The sequence below is a fragment of the Drosophila kikkawai genome, chromosome 2L (assembly GCF_030179895.1).
Source record: "Drosophila kikkawai strain 14028-0561.14 chromosome 2L, DkikHiC1v2, whole genome shotgun sequence".
NCBI classification, from domain to species: Eukaryota; Metazoa; Arthropoda; class Insecta; order Diptera; family Drosophilidae; genus Drosophila; species Drosophila kikkawai.
Window position 1 is genome coordinate 3,518,052 of NC_091728.1, and position 15,635 is coordinate 3,533,686.

The window sequence follows — 15,635 nt, forward strand, 5'->3', positions numbered from 1 at the left end:
AACAATGCAGCGAAGGCCTTTTCTCTAATTCGCAGCAAAAGACACAACAATAAAATATGAATAAAAGATGGAACTAGACTTTGAATACTCTTTAAAAAATATTTTTAACATTTATAAAAAGCTTGATAATGATCTTCTACTCGGAAAATATTTTTTAGTAAAAAAAATGAATGGAATACAAATTATTTACAAACCCAAAAATATTACAAACCTTCTCTAATTTCTATTTAAAATATTTTTTACATTTACCACCTCAAATAAATTAACTAAAAATCCCTAAAAACTCCCCAGAAAGGGTATAACAATTAGAGCTACCCGCAGGACCTTAAATCGACATGTATGCCATGCCAAAAGTGCCACTCGAGTGGCGGCGTCTGAGGGAAGACAACAATAGAGGCGAGAGTCGAGAATGAAAATTGTGAGAATTGTGTGGCGAAAATGCTTGATAAAAAATGAGAGATGAGCAGAGGAAAATGCAAGGAAAACCTGGTGGAAAGAGCAGCCAACGAGTGTCTTATATTTTTAGTTATGGCAAGGAGCATCCGTCTGGGCCCCGGGGCCAAAAACTGTCGAGTGTCGAGAGAGCGTGGAGAGGACACGGCTCAGCGACTCGAAACAAAAGTGCAACTGGGCTTCAGCTGCCAGCTCGGAAAACCCAAAGAAGTTGCCGCAGATTTAGCATTCAACTTACAAGCGAAGGACAATTGCTGCGAAGGACTAAGGACAAACTGTTGCCGCACGCTGCTCATTCTAATTGAAAGCAGAAACATAACAACAGGAAGGGTGAGGAAAGGCGAGGGAAATAGGAAAACTAAGCGCTGCAATTTGCACAAAAAGAAATTATGCACAGGGCCGACCGGATGGTAGACAAATCTGTGCTGCAGCTGTAGTCAAGGATCTGCTGCAAAGAAGGTCCTTGGAGAGAGAAAGATGGCCACTCAGAGATACCCTGGAAATGAAAAGGTGCCGTGGGAAGCAATTAACAGAAAGGAAAAACAATTAGACAGTTGGGGAAAATGATAAGAAAGGTAGTCACAGGTCAGAAGTTAATAGGAAAGGCAATCAAGGATGTAGCAGATTTCTGTGGAAAGGAAGCTGCATTAATAAGGTAAACAATCTGAGTAATCAGAGATTTATTGGGAATTATAATAGAGCTGGTAAATATTTTTTAAAAATATTTTTAAATATTTTATTTTGATTTTAGAAATCAGAAATACCATTCTGCTTGGATAAAAAGCAGAATCTCACAAAAAAAGGACAATCAGCTCCTGAAACAGTTGAAAATATCCCTAAGAAACCCCTCCTGGTCACCTTCTTAGCTCCGAAAAGCAGAAAAGTCCTGCAAAAGTGCGAAATTGTAATAAAAAATGCAATGCCATGTGGCAGAGGAAAGGCCAAAGCCAAGCTGCAAGATCCTTCCACAAACCTTGAGGCGACTTTGCCACAGCTAAGGTTAAGGGGAACTCCCCCTCAGTACACCCCCCTGCCCCTGCCCCACACTTCAATGGAGTTGCTTAAATCTAATTTGGGTTGGCTCCTTGCTCCTGCGTCTTTTTTGCCTTTTGTGGCATTAGCTTGCCCGGCACGTGTTTAAGAAATTATCCTCCTAAAAAAGAAGAGAAAATTTCAATTGCTGGAAGTTTCCTTGGCGCGCTGCTCTGACTTTTCTTTCTCATTTAATTCTTTTTTCCGGCTCCCGCTCATGCTGCTGCTCCTGCTCCTGCTGCTGCATTTATGAAAAATTCATAAAGGATAATGAGCGACAAGAGCGTGTCAACGAAGAGAGCAAAAGAAGGGAGAGGTGTTCGGGCCAAAACGTTTTGCCGCGCCAGCGAGCAGGCAAAACGGTGTGAAGCAAGGACATGCAGGAAACTCTCTGCACTGGACATCCTGCCAGGAAAAATGGAAGAATTTCACTCCTGTTGCATCTGGCGCTAATTAAAATCCCGACAAGCCAGGCTCTGATGGGTTGCCATGACAGGTAAGCTTGTGCTGCGGACGAAGCGTAATGGAGTCAAAGGTGTTAGATAAGTAGCTGGTGCACAAAATATATATACCTGGATATATTTATATTAAGGCAGCTGGGGAAGGGTAGCTTTACAGTGGCGGCCACTGCAGTTGACAAGTGGAGCAAACAAATACGGAAAACAAAAGACAAGCCACCCGCATTCCACTCTTTTTGACTTTAACTTTTGCCTTAGGCTGACACGCGGAAAAGAGGAGAGCATAGAATGAGGGCCTACAAAGGGGACATATTCCCCATTTAGTTATTGGGTTAATAAAACAAAAGTGCGGGGCACAAAACAAAAACACAAAACATAGCTCACCTAGTTGTAAGTCACACTGCAGTTGCACTTGGAAAAAGGGAAATGAAAAGGTAAAATTGGGGGAAATATATATATATTTAAATATTCTATAAAGTTTTTAAATATATATTTAAATATTATACAAATTTTTATAAGATAATGTTCTAAATAACATATTTTATATTCCAAATCATCATTTAAACAAATTATTTACAGAGTATTTCCAAGAGTTATACAGTGCGTATACGCAATATTGCAAAAAATGTAGTTTTTGTACAAAAAAGAGTGGAAAAAAACAGCCTTTTTAAAAAAAAACAATTGATTATTATTATCGTAAAACATAGACAAATTCCATCTACATTTTTCTTTCTCTAAAATCTCTTTTTCATTTAGTTTCACGGGGCGTATACGCTATATTCGAAAAAGGTAACTTTTAAAAAGAAGATAGTCTTAAAAAAATATAAAAAAAAAACACATAAATATTATCTAACAATAAACAAGTTTAACTAAATTTTCTTAGTGTCTACAAGTATTTTTTCATTCAGCTTCACGGGGCGTATGCGCAATATTTGTATGTGGATTAACAAGCCACCGCCGCTAAAGAGCAGCATACATGAGGGTGAGAAGCGAGTAGCGTAGAGGGAGTGCGTAACTAAGACAAGTGTACAGTTGACAGTTGACAGTGGGTGGAAAATTGGGGTGGTGTATGGGGGGGAAATACCTGACACAGAAATGGAAACGGACAAAGAACGGATAAAGAGTGGACAAAGGTAACCAAGGTGCTGCAACTCGCTTCTGCGGAAATTCCAAATTTTTTGCTCTTGGCTGGCTGTTGTTTTCTTTGTTCCTAGCTTTCCTTTTCGCTTTGGCAATAGTTTTCCACATAATTTATGTTCTCTGTTCAGTAAAAGTTGTGCGATATGTGTTTGTGAGTGTCTGTGTGAGCTATATAAATGCGAGCAGCTCGTGTTATCTCTATGGATGTGTGGGTAGTACAGTCTGCATGCGTTGGCGTTGGCTTTGGCTTTGGCTTTTTCCCTTGAAGGGAATAGAAACCACTGTATGAATACTTCTTTTTATATAACTTGTTGGTTTTCCATTTAGTAAGCCACAGAAATTAGCTGGCAAGTAAAGGAAATATGTTTAATTAAAAGGGAATATTTTTTATGTTTTCATTTTGTGTAGAAAGAGTTTATTTTTCTCTTTAAATTAATTTAAATTTAAATTCTCGAATGTATTTACTATTTTAATTCTGCTTTGTATTCTCTAAAATAACTTGCTCTACTTAACACAATTTATTTATTTGTTGCTTGGCCTTAATTTATGCATTATTTTCATTCCTCTCGAGCTTGTAGAACTTCCCCTTTGGGGTCAGTTCACTCTGCACTTTAATCATCAGCCCTGAGGGAAAGTGTATATATCCCAGGGCTTGTCTCAAGGCATTTCCCAGATTCATGTATCTAATTGATTTGGCTTTCCACAGGTAGAGAGAGGTAGGGGGAGAGAGAGAGAGACTGAAATGCCAGAGGCTGCCATAATAACTCGAGTGCTTCCAGCACTTGGCATATCCTTCATCAGCATCCTTGGCTGGTGCAATCAAAGCGAGATGGCTGATGGCTGCGACAACTTAAATGATTCAACACCTTGAGCTGGGCCATATGATAAGATCCGCTGGGGGGAAAGCATGGACATATCAATCAGGGGGGAGTCATTGTCATCGCAGCTTTCTCTGTCTCTGTCTCTCTCTGTGGATGCGTGAGAAAAATTGCGTTGCATTATTTACATGTGCGCGGGAGCGCCTGAAAGCATGCTTTAATTTATTTTAATTCATTCCCTCGCCACGCCCCAACTTCTCCTTCTCGCCTCTCATCGAGTTGTCGACGACGTCGTCGTCGCAGAGTGATATGTAAATATGCAGTTACGCGCTTACTTTGTCGTGCAATTACAGTAAACCAAGCATATACACTACACCACACAGAGGCAGCTCCAGTTCCAGCCACCACGCCACATCTCCATTTCCTTTCTCTGTCCTCGAAGCAAACACGAGGAAAATTCTTTTGCTAATGCCAAACACATCCGTTCTTTATTTGATACCCTTGATGATGGGGTAACATAAATTTAAGGGAAATTATGAGAGGAGAGCACTAAGTCCGCTCCTTGTCTGGTGGGCAGAAGCAGGAAATAATAACATAAAAAATATAGACAACTCTTTAAGGTTTCTATATAAATTATCCTTCTGAGAAATTTTCTTTTAATTTTTTAAATTTAAAGCTAGTTCCTAGACAAATCCCTGTAATAAATCTACACCAGATGAGCATCCCCTAGTCGTTATTACTCACTACTAATGCCATTCCCCATTTTCACAAGTATTAATGTCGTTCGGCGACACAAAAACGAGATGAGAATCTTTGAGATGTCGCTGGCTTATTAGCCAGGCACTTTCACATGGCTTCACACACCTGTGTAATGCCGAGAGCTCCTGTAATTCCCCAATGTCTGGGAAGCAGTTTCCCAGCCCGCTGATTGACTTCCGCCCACCACCTGCCGTCGCCGCACCTCCTCCTTAGAGAGTCCTAATCGATTTTACACCCAAAGGACATTTTGCTGTGATTGTGTCTGCGGTTTCTTCGCTGCCTTTGATTCCTGCCATTTTTTTCTTGATTTTTTTTCTAGGTATATATTTTTATATTTTTTGTTGTACTTGCTTAAGCGTCTGTGTAAAAAGTCGTTCACATTCCTAGGGTTTGCCTTTGCGGTGTTTTCAGCTTCAATTAGATATGCGTATGCTGTTTGTTTTTAGGACTTTGCCACGTTTTTATTGCCAGACGTGCTCTGAGTACCTCGTCGTCGTCGTCTTCAGGTGAATCTTATAAATTTTGGAATAACTTTCATAACTTATGGTGGAGAGGCAGCAGCAGCAGCCACCTCAATGCAACTAATGCCATTGTCTTGTCACACATGTCGGCTGCTGTCTGCGTTTGCTATTTGAGTTTTTCACTCCCTCTCTCTCTTTCCCTGCCATAAAGCTTTTCCCTCCGTTTTCCTTTTTTTAACCAGTGGAAAATCGTAGAAAGTCGGGGGAGTTATATCTCCGCTTCTCGTAATGTGGTTTAGTGCTCGGTTGACATGTTTGTACGGCATGGACTTATGGCTGAAGGTACACAAGAGAACTCGTGTCTCCAGTCTCCTCTGTGTGTGTGGGCTGCTGCTGATGCCACGGTTGGGTTCTCTCATCTCCAAGCAAATAGAAATTTGTCTAAATTGGTTGGCTAAGCTCAACTCCAAGAGGGGGGAAAAGTGAAAAGCAAAGGCTTTAAAGCCTCAACTAGCTGTGGGCTGTACTTTAAATCAGTTTAATTTTAAATTGTTCACCGAAAAAACAAGGGAACTCTAATGACCCACATAGATAAGCTGAAAATAATGTCATAGCTTCTATTTATCATTTTCAATTCATTTAAATTCCATAATTTAATAATTTGCTTTGGGTTGAAAGTAAAACATGATTTAAGTGAGTTTAGTATGCATTAATCTAGGAAATTTATTTGCCAAATATATCATAAAATTGCTTTATTTAATAGAGAGCCCCGGAGCTGTGTAAATTTTAATTTAAAGAATATTTTAGGGCAAAAAGAGAGACTCATATATAAAAAGAATAATTAATGTAGGCTATTTATGTGACAATTATTTTGTTTTCCGATAGGAAAGTAATTTTATAAATTTAAATAAAATAGTTTTAAATATTTAAAGATTTTTTTTAGGGCAAAGAAAGAGACTCATATATAAAGGAGATTAATAAATCTAGGTTATTTTAGTGACAATTATTTGATGTTTTATATTTTAAAAAATTAAAATAAATAATCTTTAAATATTTCATTTTAAATTAATGATAAATGTCGCCTTTATTTACATTTTCCCCTGCTTAAGACATACTCTTTTCCTACATAATCTACGTTAACATGTAAAAGAGCCTGTCTTAACAGCTTTGTACAAATGCATGTTTTCCCGGTAACCCTCTCTGCGTAAAAACTTTTGAATTTCCTTTTTAAAGTTTACAAGGAGACTTTTTGCCGGCTGTCAGAAGCAGGAATCCAGAAGCCCGGACTCGTTGACACTCACCTTTGGCCCCCGGAATGTGGGTAAAAATTTGTTTAAGCTTTGCTTTTCCAACGATTCTTTGGCTTGTTTTGCTTGATTTTTTAATGATTTGTATGTTTGCCAGCCGCTTGCCTGAGCCACAGGCGGTTGTTTGTTTGTTTGTTTGTCTGTTTGCAGTGTGTTTGAGCAAATTTGCTCGCCAACTCACTTTCATGTTTAATTAAAAGATAACACACACACAGACACACGTGTGTGTGTGTGTTGGCCATGATATGACAAGTCTTAAAGCATTTGCATCGTTTATCGGGGGAAAACTTCTGCAACGCCCCCGCCCCGCTTTTGGATTTGGAAAATTTATGCAATTTGAGTTTGTGTCCTGTGTGCGCCGAGGTGTGTGCAATGTGCCGGAAAATATATTTCCCAAACTCTCACGAAACTTATCTGCTTTTAGGAGCTGTAGGAGGAGGAGGAGGATGAGGTGCCATGGCTACGTGCCGCTTATCGTCATTATAATTGAAAGCTTTAAAAATTTATGGCCAACTTTTCGGCTATTTAGCATATCAAATCGTAAAATGCGAATGGCAAGAGTTTGAGTTGGAGTTCGCGGGAAAAACTGGCCAGGCACGCAAATAATTATATTCCAGCCAATGGCAAAGGCAAATAAAAAACAATTTCAATTGGCTTTTACGACGCGTAATTTGGTTTATTTACGCAGTCTGCAAAAAAAAAAAAACCTGGGGAGTTGTAAAAGTTTTGATTTAGAAAATAAAATTTAATTATCATTTTTAAATTTTATAATATATATAAAATATTTCAAAATTAAAAATAGAGGTTTATAAATATTTGGAAATATTTTTAATAGGACAGGAAAAATTGTTAACAATTTTTAAAACCAAAAATTATTTATAATTTCATTCATTTCTAGCATTCTTTAATTTTTTGAGTTCAATAAATTTATTTTAAAGATTTTAAATAATTCGAATGTAATTATTGTGCAATTTTCAAATATTTTGAATATAATTTCTTAGAAATAATTAAATTATTTAAAATTTATTCAGACCTTAGAGGTCTATTATAGTTATATATTTCTATTTATATTTCGCTTTTATATTTTCCCCTAATTTATTTACTTATTCAAACTCCCCCCTTTATTTTTTATCACCTACACCGTTGGCCATCAATTAATGTCTCGTTTGCCATAAAAAACTTCTATAAAGTGATTGACTGTCCGGTTCGTAGGCCGAGTGGAGTGAAGTTGACTGACCCCTGACCCCCCGGAAGCCACCTCCTTTCTGGCCTAGCAAATGGCCCGATTGGCAAGTTGGCATGTTGAAATATTTAAAGCCGCTTAAACAAATTGTGGTCTGGTCATGCGGTGACTTCTCAGACAGTAAAACATTGGGTGGTGGGAAATGTGGGTGGCGATTTCATTACGGTGGAAAATCAATAAGACTGGCCCAAGGGGGTGGGCGGGGAACCGCCTTCGTAATCTCCACATAAAACTCTCGTTCTCTCTGTCGTTAGGCGCATTAAATTACAAATTCCATTAAAATGATTATTAAAGCAAGTATTTGCTAATTAATTTACTTGCTACGCACAATGCCAGGACGCAATTAATAAATCCAAATGAGTAGCTACATTATAATCAGGACTCCACTTGGGGAGTCGACCAGCCGAGCTAAGAGCTCGGACTGCCGGGCACCCTGTAAAAGTCATTTCGCGGGAGGATTAAACATTTAAATGTTTTTATTGGGCGAAGCGAGTGAGGGGGCGGCGTGAGGGAGGAGGCTCCCTGCAGGGGTCATTAAGCTGGCGCGGTGCTGGCAGGGGGTGGAGTATGTTAATTGCATTTGGGATTAAAGAATTATCCGGGTTTTAAGGCATCGAAAGATTTAAGGCTGAGGTTTACTAATAAGAAACGGAGAATTTATTGACCCTAAATGGGAGTAAACTGATTTTTTCTTTAATAAATAATTTAAAAAATATTAAGCACTACAATTTGAAACACTTAAATTAAAGGACTTCAAAAATATACCCAACAAAAGTCAACTTTAATTTCAGCAGGCAAGTATTTTTAGAATTCCTTTTAACTTGAACCACTCAACCGACTCAATTGCTATGCAATTGCACTTGTATTCCGGCACAAACTGAACTCCCTCTATTCATTGTGATAGAGTCGTAACAATCTACCCTTTGTTACCCCTCGGAAACACAATGAATTACAGCAGTGCCTCATGACCCCGGCGCTGGCTGTAGTTCTTATGAATAATAAAGCAAATAATCTGTCAGCGTCGCAGCCGCCTAACCGAAAACCAGAGGCCACCGTTACCAACGCCGCCGCCACCCGAAGCCAAACCCAAATCTGGAGTCAGAGACGGAGAAATGGTTAGAGCAAGAGAGGGAGCATAAGAGGGAGGGAAGCCACTACAGTTGGGGAATGTCAGTGAGAAATCCACAGCGACAAACGACTCAATTCGTGGGCGAAATTTGAGTACTCTCGGTCGGCGTTTGCTCTGTCTGACAAATCAAAAAGTGGGTTACACAAGAAGAAAAATAATAGTTGAAAATGATAAGGAAATTCAGAAATAAAATTGTACATTTTATATAAAATATAACACATGAGATAAGCTTAGTATCGTTAAAAATGTAATATCATGTCTTAATTATAAAAAGCTATACCTTTTTACTCCTTTTTCTCTTACCAAAGATTTAAAAACAATTTTTAACCACACCCAAAAGTATGCAATGATTACTGTTTACATAGCAGAAAGTTAACCTGCTTTCCCCCCTTTCATTTAATAAACTAAAATCTCTAGATTTCCTCGCTTTGATATCATATCAGAGTCCCACCAATTTGCGTAACTATTTTCTCTGTGCATGGAAATTGTTAGGGGAAAAGCGGAAAAGTGAGTTGGTGGGGCAAAAAAAAAGGGGAGAGTGGTGAGTCCAGTGCTAATAACACGGAATCCGATTTGAACGTTGGACCTGCGTGTGATAAAAGCAACAACATCACGCAGTCTGCGGTTGCCTTTTTCCGTTTCGTTTCGTTTCATTTTCATTTTCGTTTCGTTTGGTTTGGTTTTTGGTCCTGAGCCGCCGCCTGGCCCGTGCCACGCTGCGTATGCGTAACGTGCGTTTTAATGAAATATTGAATTTTATTGCCTGCGTGCCCAGGACGCGCTGTCAACAACTTTCGGCCAGGGTTTGGGCCTGGTCCAAACGAAAAAAAAAAGCAAGCCGGCCCTGACTCGCCCGCTTCACAACTTGTCACTGCCTCGAGGGCTGAATTACACTGGGAATTATAATATTTATTATTCCCTTTTTTTGTTTTAATTAAAGGGATTCATTAGCTTTGCTTGTTATATGAATTTAATTTTTGCTTTGAAAATTGAAAATGAAATTAAGTATTTATTTGTTTATTTAATTATATATTTTACAAATATATTACATTATATTCATAACCAGCTTAATTTCATGTATTTCATATTTTTTAACTACTAAAAAAATACGTTTGTTTTCCTCTTGGTTTATTTTTCTCCACAGTTTCAGTTATGCAAACAAAAGATGAATTAAAACTCTTTGTTTGTGATATTACATATGCAATTATAATTTATTTATTCCGCCTTTTTCAATAGAAAATTAATGATATTGTTTATTTTTATATGAATATTTTTTCCTTTTTTTTTAATATTTCTTTCACTGTTTCAGAGATCCGTTACACTGCCTTCCCTTCCTCCCTTATAACCTCTTAATTTGATTCGTTTTATTTGTTATGCAAAAACTTGAAGTATATTATTATTACCCATATACGCAGGCAGGCACACCCGCACTCGTCCTTTATCCCTGGTAATTTTTTACTTTTCGTTGCGCCTGCCTAATAAAAGCAATTTATGAAGCCCAAAGCGCGGAAATGAATTGTTAACCGAATTTTTGTTCAACGCTTGCCGGAGGAGGAGATGATTTTACCCATGATGTTGTTGATGAGTGGGCGACGGCGGTGCGTTGTCTTTTGTTTATGGTCACTCATCCTACTGCTCACTCATCCTTCTCCTGCTTCTCGGTGGCACACGTAAACGCCTTTTGCGGCATTGTGAAATTTCCCAGAGCGACCATAAAAATGAAAACCGCCAGAAGGGCCAGATAACAAGTGGCCAAGGTTGGTTGAGGGGTTGGGGAGGGTCTGGGAAATGAATACTCGGGGTAGTGAAAGTCAGTCAGGCGGGAAGAAGGATGCAAGGTGCATATGGCGTAGCTACCAATTAAGAGGGGCTTACATCCCACGGAACACGGAAAGTGAGTGGGGGGAAAGGCTTTAAGTATATTCTCAAGTGGCGGAAAAAAGGCAAGCTGCTTTCAGTTTAAGGAGATTTATTTGTGCCAAGACGAGACTGATTGGCAGTTCTTCAAGTATTGCAGGGGATTTTTATTCAGAAAATAGAAAAGGAAAGCTTGTTCGTGAAATTATAATAATATGAAGAGAGTTATTTGTTGGGTTTTTATTTGTATTATATATTTTTAGTTCTTTTAAACTAAGTGCTTATGTATGGGAAATATTTTTATACATAAAAGGTCATGTCAAAATAATTTCAAGTACATGTAAATGAAGAAAACCCTTTATAGATTATTTAAAAAATATATTTTTGGGATTGACAAATGTTTCAATATTTTAACTACTATTAATATAAGTAATATTTTGAATATTTTAACTTTTAACTCTTTAAAATCTTAGGAAAAGGTCATACATCGTTTTTAACAGGTTCAAAATTATATATAAATTTGCATTAATCCCAAATTAAATCTAAAAACCGAAATTTAAATAAATTTAAAATCCCAAAGAGTTGAATATCTTTATCTTTAACTCTTTACAAAATCCCGATATTTAAAATCTCAGGAAGAGGTCATCAAAATAAATGCGAAATATAAAACGAAAAGTCCGAGCAAACCACAGCCGCCGCTGCCTCAGTCTGCCTTCATTAAGGTTTTTTTTCCACATTTTTTTTTTCCACTTTTGTTTCTGTTTAATTGTGAGATAAAACTTACCGATAATGAGCAGCTTTATGGTCGACATGTTTGGCTGTGCCTGTGTTGCTGATGTATTTTTATTTTTTTCTCCTCTGTTTTTTTCTGGGTTTCCTGGGGGTTTCCTTTATTTTCCTGGGTGCTCTGCTGCTTGTCTGGCGTTTGCGGCAGCTGTTTGCCGGCCAATTGGTATTTACAGAAATATTAATCCGCCGAAAAAGAGGGCACAGTTTGATAGTCACAACACAAATTGCATTTTAATGTCACAATGGCAATGCAATTTTGATGAAATGCAGCACGCCAACGATTATCCCGAGACCCATTTTATTGTTTTTATTTGTACGCTTTAATTCCAGAGTAGGTAGGTAGGCTTTTTGAAATATTCAAGCACTTGAAGTGCAGCCAAGTGACGAGCAATGCCTGAGCACTGTAATTAAATGTTTCAATTAAATTAAATGCGACACACACACTGACAAAGGAGATGGACTCATGTAAAATGCAGATGGAAGGCGCCTAGAAGTAGGCAATGAATATTTAAGGCCTCAGACATTTCAATTTGAGGCCCTGAAGAACAGGAAGGGAGGCCAAGGCCCAGACATTAAATTAACATATTTCTCAAATAATAATAACTTTCAGAGAGGGAGACAGATAGAGAGATGTAGAGAGAGAGAGAGAGAGCACGATGGATCCTGCAAATGGAATTGTGCGAGTCAGTTGGCTTTTCTACACATGTAAACGGCTGCTAATGTCTTATTCATGTTTGCAACTTATGAGCGGCCAGCATGTCAGTCAAACGGCCCGAAAATGGCCCATCGTTGCGTGCTCCCAACTTATTAGGTTCCACCTTCTATCTCTCACCTGGCCAAGGGGCCGGACTACCCATCCAAATGGTTAATGGGCCTACGACCCGGCCAAGCCCGGCCAATTGCTGGGATATTTATTTAAAACCGAGCTGAGGGGCACAGGGAGGGAAAAGCGAGACGATACCAATTGTTAATGGAAATCCTCGTCACTCACTCCCACTTAAATGCTGAGTAATTATTAGTTATTAATGATGACTGTTTATTTTTAGTTGGAAGCTTAGTTGTTAAACTGTGTTTTTTGCAAGTGAAATTAATCTGGATTTTGTATTAGAAATAGTTCTAGGAAGCTGAGATTTTAATTTTAAATAAATATATTTACTATATAAACACTAAAAATTTATAAAAATGAAGTCTTCCTAGCTTTTACTATTTCCTGAAATATTTTTTTTCAATTTAGAAATTAAATTTGTTTAATACAACAACAAGACTTATGTTTGTTTAACAATTAGGCTTCTTTTTGTGTAGTTTATTTTAATTAAAATAACTTTGAATTGTTTTAAAATTTAATTAAAATTTTGAATTCAAAACAAAGCAAGCTAGAAATTATTTACACTATCTTTTAAGCTAAACAATATATTTAAACAATTTTTTTTACTGCTCTAAATTGTATGTTGAATTTTTAAAAACTAAAATCTGCTAGCGTTTGTTAAAGTTAAATATTTCGAAGCTTGAATTTGTATTTAAAAAATCTTAATAAACCTATAAAACGCAGTAAACTTTATGCATTTAATCAAAACTATTATAAAGAAAACGTTTAGCCGTTTATATTTCATGATATTTATTTATTTTAATATTTATATTCCTTTATATTTAATTTATAAATCATTTAGTCTACAATTATTCCAATCTAAATGCTATTAAGCAAGGCTAAGGCTTTTGAATTCGAAATATCTATTGTTTTCTTCACTTTCTCAACTATAAAAAACTTTATTTATAGCCACAAAAAATGTTGAATAACTATCTCCTATCTTAATTGGCTTTTACATTTTCACAAAACGATTTAATAGACAATTTATTGGTCCTTCGAGTACAACTGCACACAAATTGCTCACTCAATTTACATATTTCATAATGTCACAAAGTCAGACGTCAATGAAAACCACACACACAGACGCACAAAACTTGAACACTTGTTGTGATTTTCTTTCCTTGAATTCACATCTCACTCAATCTCTGCATTAAGTTTAAGAAAGTTCAAGCTAAGCCATAACTCGGTCATAACTCACATAATTCGCTTATGCATTGGCCAAGCAAACTTTAAGCTAAACCACTTTCAACGACACATAAAAATACCAAGAGCCATAACAATGGCCAAGAAATAAGCACAAGAAAATTGTGAAATGCGCCTTTTCAGGACCCCAAAATCAGCTGTCACAGTGGAATAATAAAAATAATTTATTTGCATTTTATTTGCAGAGAGAAAACGAGAGCTTGGGAGTCTGGCTCTGACTTGGATTTGTATAGAGCAGCCTAGAAGCAAGGACCAAAGACCAAGGACAACAAGTTGCCGAGGAGCAAGACCACAAAAAAATACGACAAATAAATAAAAAGAAGAGGAAATTATACGGATTTGACAGATGAGCGAAGGTAAGTGGAGCACAACTTTTGCAGCGGCTTTAAATTGAGCAGAAATTGTTTGTCACTGTTTGTTGGGTTGCCTAGTTTTTCCATTTTCTATTTTCTAGTTTTTTTTTTTTTTCTATGCGCTGCTTCCAGTTTGCGTATTTTGTTGCACTCTGTAGTTTTGGCCCAGTTTCTGGCTTTTGGCGGCATGAATATGCATGCGGCATAACATTGCGGGGCGGATTTCCACTCCGGGCCGGCGGCCGGGGGCAAGGTCAGGGGGTGTTGGTTCAGGAATGGGGTGGCAGAAATAACGGGGCAACAGTTGCACTTGAGTGCCATTTGTCGAAAAGAGTTGGGGCCCCGGCAATTTGCATAATTACAAACGCACAAGTGTAAGCGAAGCGCGGTTTCCGCCACTGCAACGCTGCTGCTTTTCCGCTTTTCCACACTCGCACTCACGTAGGGTTTCTTCGGTATGTGTTTTTTTTTTTTATATTTATTTTCCTTATTTTTTTTCCTGGTCACCAGGTATTTGCCATTTCGGTTCCGTTCGGCTTTCCCGACTTTTCCGACTTTTCCGCTTTGCCGCCCGTTGCCGCAGAACGCTTCTTACCAACTAACTGCAATTTCGGTTTTGTTCTAGCTTAAGAACGAAGTCCGTGCCACGAAGTCTATGCGATCCCCGACCCGAGTACAGTGAACTTCGGGTGTAGCGAACGAAACAGACGCAACTTCGCCTCCTTGTTGGTTGTTCAACATTTTGCCGAGGCGGCTGCGCTTGGAGAGAGTGAGAGAGAGCCTTTGGCAACATGTTGCCAAAGGAGAGCAAGTTCGGCAAGAGAGAGAGAAAGATGGAAAGTGAGAGCAAGTTTTCAGGACTATTGAGGTAGGTTAGGGACTCTAGGGAGATGTCCCCAAAACGAACAACAAATTGTCCTAGGCCTGATTTTTGAGCTCAAGTGGTTGAAATTGTTTTGAAAATATTTCGAAAATAGCAAGAGATTTGAAATCAATTTAAATTGGGTAGAAAAGTATGCTACAAAAAAGAGGTACCTTTAAGTGGGTTCCTGGAAATTGATTTGCATACTTTTGGTCTGATATTTATAAGATTTTAGAGAAAGATCTAATTAAACAGCTTTTTTTACAAAAATAGAAAATATTTTTATGCGCTCATATTTTAATTGAACCCTTTTCAAAATTTTTAAAATATAAAATTTTATATTTAAATTTTTGTTTTTATATTTAGGAATATATTTACGTTTTTCTTATATTATTTTACATTTTTATGTGTTCCTAAATTAATTTTATATTATTTTCTTGCTTTGAATTATTTAGTTTTCTCATTTTCTTGCCAGAGATAATATTATTTAAAAAATTAAATTTAAATTAAAACAAAGCTACAAATAAAAGCTTTATACAAATACAAGATGATATTATTTCAAATGAAAAATTATTGACCCACATAAAATATTATTTAATAACTATTTATTAATTTCGCCTCATACGCTTGTTCCATTTATTTATTTTATAACCATTCTCTCTGCATTTTGGTTTATTTATGTTTTGGGGTCAGCCGAAGCTGCTTGTTTATGAGCATAAACACCTCACGAAGACGAATGTCCACGAAATCTTGTTTTGGGGCCAAAATCGTGGGCGCTCGGTTTTAGCCAAGTTTTTTGCCCCAATCCTGGCTAACTCTCCGAGAGAGAGTCTGTTTCAATTCCAGTAAGTTCCGCTCTCTCTCTCTCTCAGCAGGACTCTCGAAGGACCTTAAGCTTTCTCTCCG

The 15,635-nt window shown here is 37.5% G+C and overlaps 1 protein-coding gene across 4 annotated transcripts in view; it reads right to left on the bottom strand.

Moving 5' to 3' along the window:
- fred (friend of echinoid) overlaps positions 1-14,442 on the bottom strand; it is a 110,796-nt gene extending 96,354 nt beyond the window's left edge. For 3 of the 4 annotated variants that reach the window (XM_070286751.1, XM_017183030.3, XM_070286759.1), the window contains exons 1-2: positions 14,238-14,442; positions 11,442-11,847 (exon numbers count right to left, since the gene is read on the bottom strand). In XM_070286751.1, coding sequence (XP_070142852.1) covers positions 11,442-11,469 — 28 coding nt within the window. In that variant the 5' untranslated portion in view covers positions 11,470-11,847; positions 14,238-14,442. The remainder of the gene's footprint in view (positions 1-11,441; positions 11,848-14,237) is intronic. The other variant, XM_070286754.1, reaches the window with a different exon arrangement.
- Positions 14,443-15,635: the final 1,193 nt, after the last annotated feature.